Source organism: Electrona antarctica (assembly GCF_951216825.1).
Source record: "Electrona antarctica genome assembly, chromosome: 14".
Classification (NCBI taxonomy): Eukaryota; Metazoa; Chordata; class Actinopteri; order Myctophiformes; family Myctophidae; genus Electrona; species Electrona antarctica.
The window spans coordinates 6,762,181-6,778,503 of record NC_136795.1 but is presented as its reverse complement, the minus strand read 5'-3'; the positions used below and the strand labels follow the sequence as shown (position 1 = coordinate 6,778,503).

The following is a 16,323-nucleotide window of genomic DNA, read 5'->3' as shown; positions in this document are numbered from 1 at the left end:
ATATAATAGACACACCCACACAGCATTTCTAAAACTACACCAACATGGATCTGCCCTAAACGAGGCATATTGTGCTCCGTTGTAAGATGCATCATCACTTGCACTGAAATGCCATTACCGCCGACGCCAGCAGCATTACCTCACCACTACAACACGTAGACGGGTGTGAGATGGGTGGCGGAGATAACAGACTAATGTTATTGATGTGCTCCATTAAAAAGATCAAATGTATAGCATAGCTGTCAGCGTTTATCCGTGACCTGTTGTTCACATACCTCCGTAGATCTAGGACATCGAGATTAGATAATCTCTCCAGACACATAAAAGCATGGAGAACCTGTGTTTTCTCAGTGAGGGCCTGCTGCAGTGCACACCTTGTACTGATAAGTCTAAAATGCAGGGAATTAGATTATGGATTGACTGAAACATTCTAACCCTAAATGGTTCATTTTTATATATAATGGTAAATGGTGCATTTTTATATAGCGCCTTTCTCCGAGGCGCTTTACATAGTGCATTACATTCACCCATTCACACATTCATACACCGATTGCGGTGGAAGCCATGCAAGGTACCAACCAGCACATCGGGAGCAATTTGGGGTTGCGTCTTGCCCAAGGACACTTCGACATGTAGACAGGAGGAGCCCTATGGACTGGACAGATCAAGACTGGTGCACCCTGTCACTCTGAGCATCTGGCCAACCAAGTACAATACCAGCTTCTCAGAATTGAAGAGGAGCTTGGAGACAAGGCTTGTTTTGCTGGGAAGAGTTTCACAAACCCATCGATATAGTGAACTATTGGCATTTATTTAACCATTATTCCACAGCAATACGGCTGGTTTCCCATCCTACTGGGAGGTTAACAGCGTGATTAATGTGGTGTCCCTTGCTGTCAGTCTGTCATTGCAGTCGTCTAATTAGAGACCTGGCATACCAACTAAGTAAACACAATCGACGTCCTCCTGGCATAGCAAGCATTATGCAACTGTGTGTGGGTGTTTTTTAAAGACCCAGCTGACTGTATGTTCCTCTCTCGTCTCCTATACAGTATATGCATCAAGATAGGGAGAGGGACACTGCAAATCAATACAAAGTTATTCTTTATCCAATGATGATCTGGTCTCTGCCAAGATTTATTTATATACATGTGGCCAGATTGGACTGAGAGCCTGCCATCGCGCAAATTCCAGCTTTTCACCAGAGGAGAAAAACTTATTTTCTCCAGAAATGACTTAATAGCACAGGCAGACTCTTCACATACTAGAGCATGTCTGAAATAAGTGTCAGAGCTCAAATCGACATGTAAATATGAAATGCTTAAACATGTAGCTAGGTGTCATTTTAGAGACCACATATGTAAACCTTTCAAGCCTGTTTTCTCAACTCGCTGTTTTCTGCAAGACATTACTCTATAAGACATATCTCCAAAACTGGTGGGTCAAACTGAACTGACTCAGTGTGTATAATGTGACCAGTTTCTATTGTTAGAAACGTAATATGCATTGGCCCGTAACCCGTATCTATTGTCATGGTTCCTACTCAAGGAAAACGTCAGTCATTCATATCAGGGCATGCGGTCCACCCCTATTCTTGGTATAGCTTGCTTAGAGCACGGTTATCTCATAGTAAACACATCTCATCACAATCGAAGGAATTAATTTCATCCATCCATTCCATATCCATACTTTCTTTTTCAATACAAAGTAGGGAACTTTAAAACAAGTCAGTATAGCTGCCAGATGATCTTATCCATTTGTGCATAAAGCTGCTATTATGAATTCTCTATGCAGGTCTCCATTATAGTGTGGCACAATGAATCTAAAAAAAGATCGCTATCTAGATTCAAGACACCTACACAATCTCAATTCCTAAATTTGTGCAAGAATCGAGCAGCACTAGTTGTCTGTCCAATTCATTTTAGTTACTCTTGTGTTTTTTGCTACAAGAGAGAGACCTTACGAGAGATTTAAGTCAAGCACTTTGATGTTGTCTGTTTAAGACAACTTGTAGATTAGACTATTTTCAGTATGCAACACGTCGTACAACAAAGCATAAGTCACTTCACTTTGTTTTTAGCCGAGGCGACGAACACAGACACACATGGCTCCTCGATGCAAAATAAACAGTGTAAGGGACAGTAGGTCAGGACACGGTATTGATAAGCTATGAGCTTTTCCAGTTGCACGTAATGTTTAGTCCAACAACAACAAGTTTACCTCAGCGTTTGGGACATGTTCTGTGTCTGCGTTAGCGAGTCGCTCACGCACTGGACAGGGCTACATGGATGAGTGACGCTCACGCACTGGACAGGGCTACATGGATGAGTGACGCTCACGCACTGGACAGGGCTACATGGATGAGTGACGCTCACGCACTGGACAGGGCTACATGGATGAGTGACGCTCACGCACTGGACAGGGCTACATGGATGACCCACTGGACAGGGCTACATGGATGAGTGACTGACTGAGAGCACACAACATCACAGAGTTGTGAACTGCACGCACCACGGCAGAGACAGATTACATTAATTTGGTGTTGGACTCCAGGGAGAGGGAGAATTGCTCAAATGTGAATCTTGATTTTTGATAAAACGCGCCAATAGTTCATTTTCAGTGAGACCTGTGTTTTTGCTCAGAGAAGTCGCGGTGCGACAACGCAAGCGTATTTACGTGAGCGCGGTCCAGTGAATTTGTTGCGCTCGTTACGTGCACACGCCCGCGACTCACCAGACCTGGATTCTGTTTAGCTTTTTTTTACGCTTGCGTTGTTGCGCCCCTCTTCAACAGACCTGGAGGAGACCTGTGTTGATCCAGGCAACAACACCTGCGTTCCTCGCTTAACGTTTGCAAGGCCCTTAAAGCATCTGATCCCAGTGCTATTAATGATAGGAATTCTCTATGCCTCTATGTCTCCATTATGTGAATTAGGTCTGGCTAATAATGTGTGTGAATAATGCCTGAAGAAGACCTCACCAGCTTCTGCAGAGAGGCCAGCTCCTCTGGGAGGTAACACAGTCCCGTCCTGTTCAGCTTCAGCCATCGCAGGCTGCTCATAGACTTGACATGCTCCGGGAAATAACCGCCCTGAAGGTAGTATAGATAGAGGGGAGAAAAAGTGAGGAAAGGATTATCATCGACGGTCATGACTCATGACATAATAACTACAGTACAAAGACAGATGAATGTCAACAGTAGCTGTCAGAGTGATCTTTATTAGTGACATCATGTTTACTTGTATAGCACTGTTTCCGCCAAAACTGGGTCAGAACTCATTGGTGGGTCGCGGACACATTTTTATGGCTCCCCTCCCCTATTATTTTTCGTTTCCTACATTTTGTTTTAAATTATCATTTCAAAACATTCTCGAAAACATCCCCCCCCCCCCCCCCCCCCCACTCATGGAATTTCTAAAGAAATTCATGGTACTCATGGAATTTCTTTAGAAATTCCATGAGTTAATTAGAACACATATTTAAAAAGTAGTGAAAATAGCCAATCTACAAGCTCACAACACGGAGTGAAGCATCGTGTTGTGAGCTTGTAGATCTGCTATTTTTACTAGTTTGGGTCCCGGGTGAATGTCTGATTTCTGTTTGGGTCACGGCACGGGCCAAAAGGTTTGGGAACCACTGATGTGAGAGAGAACACAACACCAACTGTAGTTCTCACAAATCATCCGACTAAAATATGTACATATAATCCTAGGTAGTTTACAGAGTAGGATTTGTGTATTAGCAAGAGATCGCAATGAACAGGGCCAAAACGTAACACTTTGGAAAAGTACTCGTTTGGGATTTCACTTGATCAAGCCTTTTCTAACGTTCCAGATTCAAACTATAAAATAAATAATTTAAATGTGTGACGCCTGTCTGATATCAGTCAGAATAGAGACAGAAATGGTGCCTTATCGGCCGATACTGTATATAAATATCATCAGACAAGACATACATCATCTCATTCTGGCCAAACATTTAATGTTTGTGTTTACACAAACACTCAAGTCAAAACCGGCCATTCATTATCAAATTCAATGGCATTTAATGTTTGTTAGGACAAAGTTTGTGTTTACACACAAACTAAAAGCTGGACATATAAGCCCCTCAAAAATACACTGTATCGGAATGGTATGGGTATAAGTCGATACTTTTTCTTATATGGACTGATTGATTGAATACTAACAATTTGCAGAAAAAAAACCTCAGGAAAGTAATTAGGGATGACAAACTGACCTGGGAATGTAAGCCATATCTCTGTGTTGAAAAAACAAAAACAGCATAATCAAACTGGCACTGCCAGTTTGGTGTTTTTGGCAGACAATAATAATCCCAAAACTCTACAGATTGTTTTGTCCCAATAATATATGGCCAACAATGAGATCATAACATTTTCCACACGTGCATAATGTGCGTGAGCAATGTGTCAACATGCAGTACAGGGTGAAAGGATGAAGTCATCACCCTCCCTCTTCCTGCTTGCTTTGCCCTTGCAGGGTGTGAGTGAATCAACCAATTTGGCAATCGCAATTTGGTATGCTAGCAACTCAATTGATTTGTAAATGTTGAACCTACAACATTTACCTAGCTTGAAGGCAGAGGAAAACATAGCCCCTCTCGGAACCCTCAGGAAAACACCACAATGTACAACTTGAGCTACCAATATTGTCTGTTTGTTAGACTAACAAACCTGCTTCCATGGCAGAGGCTCTGCTATTGATAAGATTAGTTGAAGTCATTTGTTAGATAGCAGATGATGACAAAGCTAATATCCAACTGACTGACAGACTGACATGGCAGCTAGCTATAAAGCCATACTATACAAACAGTACAGTCACTTAATGCAATCATGCCAGCCAGACCCAGGCTGTGTCAGCTGTTACATTGCTGCCTGGCGAAACTGCTATTTATATCTCCATGTGGGTCAAAACAAACAATTGTGATGTCATTATCTAGCCAAAGACCTGTTCAAAAATATCTGTTCTTATATGGCCCTCTATCTCAACATTGTTAAACCGGCTTAGTGGTGTAAAGTCAAGAGAAGTTATGAGAAAGCCAAGGGCTATGCTAGAAAGTTAGCCAACAATTACTGAAACAACAACATTTACAGTTTGTAACAGCCAGCTGTCTTATTGTATTTGATCTCTCCGCACTGGACAGCCAAGAGATGTTAACTGGCTATCCTATTATTCCCAAAACAGAACTAGAAGCTGTTCTAATACACACCAGGGCCAGAATGTATTAAGCCAAGCCAAGACAGGAAAACTCATGTCACAGTTTGACAACTGGCTAACGCCCAGTGCTAGTAAAGCTAAGCCAGTGCAAGCTAAAAGTTAGCAGCTAGCTCAGGCTAGCATCGCTGTAGTTGCCTTGTAAACACTTGGCAGGCGTATAGCAGCAGCTCGCAGGCTACCCGATCGTACATGTTCGCTAAACGGATATCAGTATCAAACCCCACAAATAATACTAAAGGGAACAAAAAATGCTTACTTTGAAGTCGTTTCCACTGAGATCTACCCCCCTTATGAAGGGGAGAACTCCGGTGGCAGCCATTTCTGGTTCAGGATCTCGGCCGCTGTGAGCTGAAGTGTTGCCAGCTAGTCTATTTTGGTTTTGGTAGCTGGGTGGCTGCGGGAGGGTTGGCTCTGACTGACTGACTGACCGACCCGTCCCGTGTGACTCACTGGAAACCTTGGAAACCAGAGACAGAGTTACGACATTGAGGGGGCGGCAAAATGAGCGCTGTTCATGCAGCCCAGAGCCTTAGATAATAAACCACCCGATCCACAAGTTTTCATTCCATTGAATGGGGGACGTTGAATGAAAACTTGGTGTATAGACAGAGTTACGCAAACTGCGTTCACTTCATGGGGCCAGTCTATTGGGCCAGTCCAATTGCGGCTTGACTCCTACATAGACTTGGGGACAACCAACTGGGACAAGTCATGGACCGAATGTAGGCAGAGAAATGCATTGGACTCAGGCAACAGCACCGCTTTAATGATCTTAAAATCCCTTTATTTTAGATTGTTTTGTAGTAATGGTACAACATAAACATTAAAGAGACTTTAGTTGTTACTCTACAATACTTTAAAACATGACATGACATGACAACTGTTTTACAACTGTTTTTTGATTGTTTGAAGTTTAATGTTATGTAATTAAAAAAAACGATCTAAATGAATTTAAGATCATTAAAGCTGGGCTGTTGCCTGATGATAATATGCATTTTTAAAGTAATTAATGTATTTTGAAAAACGGTATGATGCTCCTATTTATTATGAAGGCAACCCGAAACCGTGTGTGTGTGTGTGTGTGTGTGTGTGTGTGTGTGTGTGTGTGTGTGTGTGTGTGTGTGTGTGTGTGTGTGTGTGTGTGTGTGTGTGTGTGTGTGTGAGAGAGAGAGAAAATGTGACCGCAAAGTGCGCAAACCCTGGGACAAAACATGTGTTGATAGAAATATTTTGAGTGAACTTGCCCTTTAATAATAACGGGACCGAACAATTAAGCGGCCACTTGGCGGCGCCAAAGATTGTATTGCATTCTTATTTGTCCATTTCCAATCAATATGTGGTACTGGGTATGATGCTTACAGTAGCGACCTTTGGACATACCGGTAAATAGTAGCTTCAGATGGCACATGAGATAACCAATCTCACATCGCTGTATTGGTGTAAAGACCCATGAACCGTTTATCTCGTTCTGACGGATCGTGACACAATTCACGGGTGATGATACAACGGTCGGTGACACAAATTGAATCAACTGCTACGATCGAGACCCAGCTGTGTAGTGTGTTTGTTCCTTCCCTGCGCTAACGTTAGCTCGCCAGCTAACAGAAGGAAACCACATCAAGAAAACCAACCAGCCAGCCTGATTGTTCTGCGGTTTCCAAAGATGGATAATCAGAATGTCACGAGGTATAGCGTGCAGCTGTACATTTATGACCTATCAAGGGGGATGGCCCGCAGCCTCAGTCCCATCATGTTAGGTGAGTGAGAGTGACAGGCTAAAACATCTGTCCCTGTGGCGTGGGAGCGGTGGGAGCATTAACGTGGGGCGTGGAGTGATGTGACTTCATGTGTGAGATATATTAATCCATTTAATTAAACTGTGATTTTATAACGGGTAACAAGAATTCCACACCTGTTTAACAAGTTGTGTGTGTGTGTGTGTGTGTGTGTGTGTGTGTACCTGCTTGCTATGTTCATCACTTGTTGATCACAGCCTCTGTTTCTGTTGCCTTTCTCTTTACAGGGAAGCAACTGGACGGAATATGGTATGAATCTGATCTATTCACTGTTATCTTTTCATTGATTTAGTCTTGTGGTCCAGCACCTGACTGTTACTTACCTCAGGCACAGTAACATTAGGGCTATGATGATGACAACAGCTCCTTTGCATTTCTATGGAACCATTTAGAACAAGTAGGCCAGACCTATTTCTGGTGTGAGCCCAGAGTTTATAGTCATGTCCAGTCTGTCTGTACCTACCTACTACAGCTCTGATTTTAGACTAGTCACATATAGGCCTATGCCATTCAACTGGTATGACAGGTCTGTTCAATTCAGATGTGTCTGTGTTGGACAAAGGTTGGCTGCAGAGGTATGCAGATGCAGGTAGCATAGGCCTACTATATAAGTCTTATACATACTGTAGCCTACACACACACACGTCACACACACGCAGCAATTCAGGAGTCCTAAGTTGGTGTTGGCTAGATTGCACTCTTGCGTCACATATAATGCATTTCTTGGTGTTTTATTCTTCCAGGCACACGGCCATAGTGGTGTATGGAGATGAATTCTTCTTCGGTGGGATAGGGATCACCAGCTGTCCACCGGTGAGGTTTAAACAAAGGAAGTGACTGAATGTTTAGGCTTATATTACAGCAGTGCAGATGACAGAATATGATGCACATAATATGCAGAGCTATACTAATAGGACTACTAAAGCTGTATTTGTCAGCCTTCAGATTGGTCCCTAACTGACTAACCAGCAGACTCTTTTCTGCCTGGTTCCACCTTGTTTATGTTGAATTTGCTAAAACATTATTTTTGAAGAAAATAAAACTAAAAACAAACATGATATGCCCAGTCACCATGCTGTACCTGTGATGTTCCTTTTTATTGACACCAAGTTTAAACTAAGAAATGAATGCACAGAACATCAATAGCCTACGAAGCAACTGAAAAAACACATTATTTCATTGGTAGTGGATGGAGAGAAAGGGTAACCAATGGGTTCGAAGAGGGGCACAACCAGGGGTGGGACTTGATAAAGGGGGCACTTCCAAAAGACACATTATGAGAGTCACTGGCCGGGGTGGAACCTCTGACATGTTCCACCGAGTGAGCTGCTCTTTTATCTGCCAAAATGTTTTGTCAAGAAAGCTGATGTATAGTATATGCAGTAGGCCAGCTGTCTCGCACTGCTGCACTGACCAAATTAAAACCTTTTGATTAAATAAACGTATCAGTAAGTACTGCAATGCAGAAATACAAGTACCAAAAGCAGAAAGTAGTCATTATGCAGAATGTCCCATTTCACAAGTTTTCAAATGTATACAATGTATTTAAAAAATCTTTTGAAAATAGCAGATCTACAAGCTCACAATGTGTCACGATGCGACACATTTTGAGCTTGTAGATCCGCTATTATCAAATGGCAGAAATGTGTATATGGCTGAAGTGATTAATGTATGTATTGTAATAATAATAATCAAAATCTACAAAGTAACTAGTAACTAAACTTTTCAAATAATTGTAGTGCAATAAAAGTACAGCAAAGTAAAAGTACCTCAATTGTACATACGTACAGTACTTGAGTACATTCTATTACTTTCCACCACTGGCACTGACACGGCAAACACAAGATTTACAAACTGACTCTTTGGTGCTACCGAGCTTTTCAGTAGGACATTAAATCCCATGGCACACAATTATAGAACAGTACTACATCAAGTCTATAAACATGATGCATGGTGGGTTGGCCTACGGGTAATAATAGATGGATTACTGCATTGATTCCTGGCACTGGCACCATCTGTGATGCGCTTGTAATGTAGTTGCCAAGTGCCCTTGATTAAGACCTCTATGTTGGAGACTGAGCTTGGCATAGTCCTCTGCCATCAGTTTATTGAACTATTGGTACTGCTCTTCCTTATAGGGTGGGTAGAGAGGCTGCCTGGGAATCGGAAGGTTGCTGGTTTGACCCGTGGCTTGCAAAGTCTACCTGTGGAAGTGTCCCTAAGCAAGACACTTAACAGCCCGTACACTCACCTGAGCAGATATGCGAGTGCGTAATCGCCTTCAACTTTGAGTAAATGGTCATGCCCCCCTCCTACTAGTAGCAGGGGATAAAGTACAGTTTTAGACCGCGACGAAGGGGCGCCGTCTCAATCGAACTTGAGCCACAACGAGAGACACCACAGAGTGCGCTAAAGCGTGCAAGTTATAGCGTGTCAAACGTTCCGAACTTCGCTTAGCCGACTCAACCCCGTTCGAGTTGCAACCTGATATGGACAGAATAGTAAATCCTCGTACCCCAGAGTGCCGCAAGTAGGGAAAGTTGCGAGGGGGCGTAACCATTTACTCAAACATGAAGGCGATTCATTCCGCACTCACGAGCAGCTATCTGTTTGGTGAAGCAGTAAAAGTAATTTCCCCTCCCCCTGGGACTATCCCATGTAATCCTGAGCAATCTCCTCAATGAGCAATCTACTCATTGCTATGAATAATAAATAGTCTTACTGGCTTCTCAGTGCCAGTGGCCGTGGAACTTTAGGAAGTCTATACATTCCCTTTGGCTCCAATAGTTAAAAATGTATCATCAGATCAATACATTTGTCTCTTAGAAACATTGGACTATTGGATGCCATTTGGACCATAGACACCTGAATGATTCATTACGTACATGTCTGCAATAACCTTTGGACTGTGGAAACATTATAGATTTGTTTTGTTTTTGTTTGCAGGAGTAGTGCTCACATTCTTTTAAGAGACTAGCGCAGTGTGTAGAACCGCTGATCTGATCAACTTCACACACCCTTGATAGAAGAATGACATTTTGTGTGTTTGTATCACTGACTGTGTCTTTACACACAATGTCAATCATTTGGTGATGTGTTTGTCAGGGTGGGACAATGCTTGGTCCTCCAGACACGGTGGTGGAGCTTGGAGAGACTGAACTGTCAGAGGAGATTTTCATGGACTACCTTTCCTCCCTGGGAGAGAGCGAGTATAGGTGACGTCACTCACTCTCACTCTCACACACACACACACACACACACACGCACACACGCACACACACACACACACACACACACACACACACACACACACACACACACACACACACACACACACACACACACACACACACACACACACACACACACACACACACACACACACACTTTATATGTATTGTCTAGTAGTAGCAATCATTCTTATCCATAGCAGCTTCATGATGCATTGCAGTGCAGTTATACAGTAAAAGTCTATGCAGAGGAGAGGAAACTCAATATGTTGTTCTCTATGTTGATCTCCTAGTAATGTGTGTTCACCACTGTAGATTTTTATTAACCATTTAACCACAAAAGTTGCAATTTATTTAAAATTTTGAAAAATACCTGGTAGATTGTCTTTTTTCAGCAAAGAGACTTGGTAGAGGAGAAAAAAGAGCAGACTAAGTCCAGAGTCCACCAGGGTTAACTAAATAATATTACGTACAGAGGGTTTAAATGGTTAAAATGGAGCCTATAGCAGCTGTTGCATAATAAGCCACTGTCTGATATTGGTCCTCTCGTTCTTTTCTCAGAGGTGACAAGTATCGTTTGTTTGAACACAACTGCAACACCTTCACCAACGAGGTGGCTCAGTTCCTCACAGGCCACTCCATCCCCTCCTACATCACCGACCTCCCGTCTGAAGTCCTGTCTACGTGAGTGGAGCGCAGACAATGACTTGTTTTTGCCTTATGTTGATTCCTGGTATGCGTTATGGATGGGTAATCTGCAGTAACTACCACTAAATTTATGAAGTAATGTTTTTTGCATGCAGTACTTTGCTGGCCGCTCTCCATGTGGAAGCCCTGGAACAGGGACCGCTAAACGGCTAAAGAGCTTTGTTGAACACTCAGTGCTTGCTTGCTTGAAGAAGCTAATCCACAGGTCAAGATACAGGACTTGAACCTGGGATGCAGGCGGCTTCTCTATTCACTGCGCCACCGCTCTGTCTGGCTGACATTTTTCATTCTTCAATCTGCAGCAAAAGTATTCAGATGTTGCCTTTGTGCTACCATATATTGTCTTCATTTAAGAGGAAACAAGCAGCAGTGACTTGTGTAGAGACCGAAGACAAATTTCCATACGTGGACAAATAAATGAAACTAACTAACTAACTAGTTCTATTTCAAGATTGATGCTTCATTGCTCACTTATAATACATAGAAATAGTCATCAAGGATCATAAGCAAGCTAAGAATATCTGTCTAACAGTAGAGTCTGAGTAATTGAGTATACACTATAGAGTGCTATGTCTACATAATATGCTATCCAAATTAAGTCATTTGAGCCTTTGCATACGCCTGTAAGGTTGTCGAGGCTAGTGCAAGTGCTGCGGGTGACCTGATTTCAGACGTTCTGATCATGGGAGATCTGTTCCTATATCTCTTGTTTACTTTACAGAGCATAGGACAGCAACGTTTTAAAGTATTTTATTCTGTTGTGAGCAGCATTGCGTGTAGGGAGGAAAGGTGTCTGAACCATAGACCAGTTTAAAACAGTGGGACTTTACAACTATCAAACTACAAAATTAAATTAAATCCTTTTTAGGTTGAAACGGAATCCATCCTAACTCATCCTCCTACATTGCATGAACAAACACTTGGACAACCCATCATAGATGCAAACAGATACACAGACAGACACATCTGAGTAATATTTAGAGTGGTGGAGTTAGTTCTGATTACTTTAACAGGCTTATATTTTAAACACTAAAAAGGAATTAAATCTTCTCACATATTTTTCTCCCCTCTCTGTAGGCCGTTTGGACAGATACTCCGGCCCATTCTAGACTCCATCCATATTTCCCCTCCTGGCGGTAACGTCATCAACGGGGGGCGTCACAACAACTAAATCAAGCACGCCCAAAGTCGCCAAACAATTTCCAGGTCACTTCCATTGTAGTCAGTCTGTCTTTTTTGGGGTTTTTTGTCAATTTTTCTGGGGGGGGAGCGCTTGTGAACAAGGTCTCATGTGATTGTTTATGGGTATAGGGAGCGGGCAGGGAACTATGACCTTGCCACTGCACTAAAGTGACTCAACTGTTTGGGGTGCCTGTTAAGCACAGAGGGGAACTGGGGAAGATGGCACGGCCCTCAGCACACGTTAAGCCTTTCAGGTGAAAAGAAACTGCTGGTGACTCGTGTATCAGAGTTTGCATGTGGTGGTCACTGGTCAGCATCCACCCAACAGGCCAACAGTGGGCTCGTCTGAGGAAGACATTAGAGAATGGCGCGGGACCTGCACTCGTGAGGGGAATTGACAATGAATGAATGTATTTTTTCATACAGTAAAGGACCACTTCACCACTTTTCAACCTATCTTCATATAATAGGTCCTCACTAATAATCATGATAAAATGGCACGATTTTATTCTACTCAGTCTGTGTCTCATAGGAGGGCTGTGGGCAGTTCAGAAACCGTCCTCCAGTGACATCATCATTAGGCAGATTTTTTTTTAAACAAGATTTTTTTACAAAAATGTTTAGATTTTCATTATCGTGAGAACGATGGCTTCCATTTTCGCATTGCAACTTTTCAGGACTAGAAAGCCTGCAGTTTCTATTAGCTTGTATTCCCCATCGATGATGTCACTGGAGGACGGTTTCTGAACTGCCCACAGCCCTCCTATGAGACACAGACTGAGTAGAAAAGAATTGCACCATTTTTTCATGATCATTAGTGAGGACCTATTATATGAAGATAGGTTGAAAAGTGGTGAAGTGGTCCTTTACGTTTCAACTCATAAGTTTACAGGTGTGAAAGAGCGGGCACAAATATTTTCTGTATAAGCTCCCTATGATTTGCCGTTATAAAATATAGTCATATATATAGAATAGAGAAAGAAGCAAAGGAATAGGCGAGATAACAGGACAAAAAAAAGAATGATGCAGAATATCACAGTCTCTTTTGCATGTAAAAGCAGGACTTATTCATAGCAGACCTGTGACACATATATTCTGCATTGCATTGACACATCAGGCAAGTATTTGGCCGAGATGTGGCTGCCAACTGCAATGGAATTAACCTGGATCTTCTCCATATTGGCATCGATAGATATGTTGTAATTAATGGGGAAATAGTGAAAGGGGGGCTGAATCTCAGTGAGTCTGGTGATGGGTTGAGCTCTTTGTTTTGTTTTTCCTACATTTGCGTTTTTCCTTTTCTTTTCTTTTTTTGTACTTGCTGCTCTTGTACGTGGAACTCTCTCTTTGGAGTTTGACGAATGTAATTTAAATTAGTTTGAATTATTATTCAAGGTATTATTATTTAGCATGGAGATTTTTAACCATAATTTATACTGATTGTGTCGGTCATGTAAAATAACAGAAAAAATCTGTTGTTTTCGGTGAACAATGCAGTCGTATGACAAAGTATATACATTTAGCATAATAGTAGAGGGGACTAAATTTGTATATGTATACAATTACCTTATTACAGTGTATTAAGGTGTGTATTCACTTCTGAAAAAATACCGAATAAACTAACTGCTAAATGAAATGATAATAATAACAAGGTTGTATCAATACAGTGATCATGCAAAGTGTACAGTGTAATTATATGGTCTAATAGTTTAAAGTTACATATACATTATGTATTGTATTAGGAGGATTTGTACCTCATGGTTTGGCAGTAGTCTAGCATATTTAAAGGTTAATACATGGGCTAATACATTGAAATAAGGTCATCGTAAAGTCTGATTTGTACTGGGCTACAGTGTGTTTAGTCTCATAGGAGGACTGTTGATCCGAGGTCCAGTTATCTGGACCTGCAGTGATTTGTTTTCCATGGTTCACATTCCCTGCTCACCAGACCAATTGCTATAGTCCCATAGGAGAGATGAAACCAGTTCATCTGTCTGGAGCAATACTTGGTCAAAATGTCTTAAGACTGTGCTTCCCAGGGGCACGGTGGCTTGGGGTTGACGAAAGGGCCTTTCTGTGTGGAGTTTGCATGTTCTCCCCGTGTCCCCTAGGGTAGGTACCCTCACAAAAAACATGCAGTAATCCTGGTCTCTAAAACCATAGACATACATAGGTAGACGCCCCTTTCGGCTCTGGAGCGTATGTGCTCAAGGGAGGGCAAAAGAATCCCGAGATTCCTTGCGAAGCCCCACGGAATCATGAGCGTGCGTCACAGAGCGCATGTCCGGGTCTGTAAGTCCCGGAAAAGACGTGCTGTGATTGGCCAGTAATCACTTGAGTGGCAGCGTGACGTAGCGTGCCTTCCACTCTTCCGGCGTACTTCCTCTCCCAGTGTAAATTCTTCCACCCTCCCGTCGACACACGAACTGGAGCGGCCAATGAGGCATCTATTTTTTTAATATCTATGTCTAAAACTACCTCCCCCTGGCTAGTCGGGGCGCCTGATGGAGGGGAAAGGAACTGGTCGGAATAACGTGTTCCTTCCACTCGCTACGTCCGGCCGGGGGAAATCCCCCTCTGTCAGGTGAAAAGAAGCAGCTTGGACTCCTCATGCATAGAAAGAAGCATGAGGTCAGTCCGCTGCCCCCCCCAGGTTGGCAGAGGAAGTGTAGCGCCCAGGATTACATTAGATAATTGACACTGGGTGAAAAAATGGGTTGCAAAATTGTGGGATAAAATATATATATATAAAAAAAAAGACGGTGCTTCCCATCGCTAATCAGGGAATACAAAGGTGGAAAAATTAAACAGAAAGCAAAATCGTAGTTAATCTGCATTCAGGTTTCAGGTCGATCTAGTCAGTAATGTGGGAATATGTTGTACATGAGTTTTATAGGCCTACATGATTCCCAGTGGTGTGCCACCAGAGTCATTAAGATTAAGAACAGTTTTTAATTATTGTACTATTTTAGATTAAACATGGCAGTACACCAGACAATTCATTTTCAATAGTTTTGACATTTCCTGGGCATGAACATTGCCCAGGAGAGTATGCTCCTCGACAAACATGGGTCTGTCAACCCCATCAGCCACCAGAGTGTGTTTTATAGAGTACAATACACCTCTGTGCCTTCACTTCATGCTTGAACATTGAATGCTTCATTGTACTCTGTCGTATGGCGATGTTGTGCGCCAAAATACCCGATCTGATTTTCTTTTTTTGGCATCCAGAGCAGTAGAAAGGGTCATTCATAGTTCTTAAACATAAACTAAACTGAATGATAGTAAACTAACATGCCTTTGATATCATATAATGAACAATGCGTAAACTATTCACGGTGTAAAAAATAAGAAAAGCACAGAACAATTTGAATGCCATGAGAATGGCAAAACTACAGAGATGAAATATGTAAGAATCTGTTTACTCTGACTGTGTGCAACACACATGGCAAAGCATAAATCAAGCTTTAGAGTAATTATCAAAGGGTTTAGCATATGGATATAGAGCACATCATTTACATATGTAGTTTGTATTAGTTTAGTTACTTAGGATGATGGACGGTCTATTTACAACAGTAAACCTTGACATACATACAATATTACGTTAATGCCATTAGTCTGTTTTTTCTTTCACAGAAGTGCAATGCACATGCAACTGTACAGCACCAATCATAGAATATGCTAAATTGCGTGCTAATTAAAAGTGCTATAGTCACGATTTGAGTCATACTGTAGGTCTCTGTATGACTCAAATCATGATTCAGTAATGCAAATAATAATATATAGCAATATTGCAATAGCAACCTTCACAATATGAACTCTGTAGCAGCAGGCGTTACTCCAATAATAGTTAATTATTTTGGTGTAACTTTACCTGTATCTCTGCTCTAGGTCTTTCTAATGTCTTTGTTTCCAATAATTCTTGCTCACTACAACTATACGAACGATGCCGTTAGAAATACCAGATGGGACTGCGTAGATTTGTAATTTGTCAGGGTAATTTGATGATAGATGGCATGTCGTACAGTACTGTACATGTGATTGAGGTAATGCATGGTGTGTTTCCATGCATGTGTGCAGTTGGAGCAGCCTTTTATAATGCAGGATTTAATGCAAAGCTGACTTCAAAGGACAACTTTAGTTTTTCTAATACTGTCTCTGTCCTGCCTGTGAA

At 42.0% G+C, this 16,323-nt stretch overlaps 2 protein-coding genes across 3 annotated transcripts in view; one reads left to right on the top strand and one right to left on the bottom strand.

Moving 5' to 3' along the window:
- flii (FLII actin remodeling protein) overlaps nucleotides 1–5,840 on the bottom strand; it is a 47,156-nt gene extending 41,316 nt beyond the window's left edge. Inside the window, exons 1-2 of the mRNA XM_079519681.1 lie at nucleotides 5,490–5,840; nucleotides 2,980–3,090 (exon numbers count right to left, since the gene is read on the bottom strand). Of these exons, the coding sequence (XP_079375807.1) occupies nucleotides 2,980–3,090; nucleotides 5,490–5,552 (174 nt within the window). The 5' untranslated portion in view covers nucleotides 5,553–5,840. The remainder of the gene's footprint in view (nucleotides 1–2,979; nucleotides 3,091–5,489) is intronic.
- Nucleotides 5,841–6,620: 780 nt separating this feature from the next.
- Nucleotides 6,621–13,800, top strand: desi1a (desumoylating isopeptidase 1a). Of its 2 annotated transcripts, none has more exons than XM_079519691.1 (6): nucleotides 6,621–6,990; nucleotides 7,257–7,278; nucleotides 7,773–7,842; nucleotides 10,135–10,244; nucleotides 10,821–10,943; nucleotides 12,045–13,800. In XM_079519691.1, the coding sequence occupies exons 1-6, from the start codon at nucleotides 6,897–6,899 to the stop codon at nucleotides 12,136–12,138; spliced, it is 513 nt and encodes a 170-aa protein (XP_079375817.1). In that variant the 5' UTR covers nucleotides 6,621–6,896; the 3' UTR covers nucleotides 12,139–13,800. The 2 variants fall into 2 exon arrangements, with proteins under 2 accessions (XP_079375817.1, XP_079375818.1); XM_079519692.1 differs by lacking the exon at nucleotides 6,621–6,990 and adding an exon at nucleotides 7,037–7,082 and having other exon boundaries at nucleotides 7,227–7,278.
- Nucleotides 13,801–16,323: the final 2,523 nt, after the last annotated feature.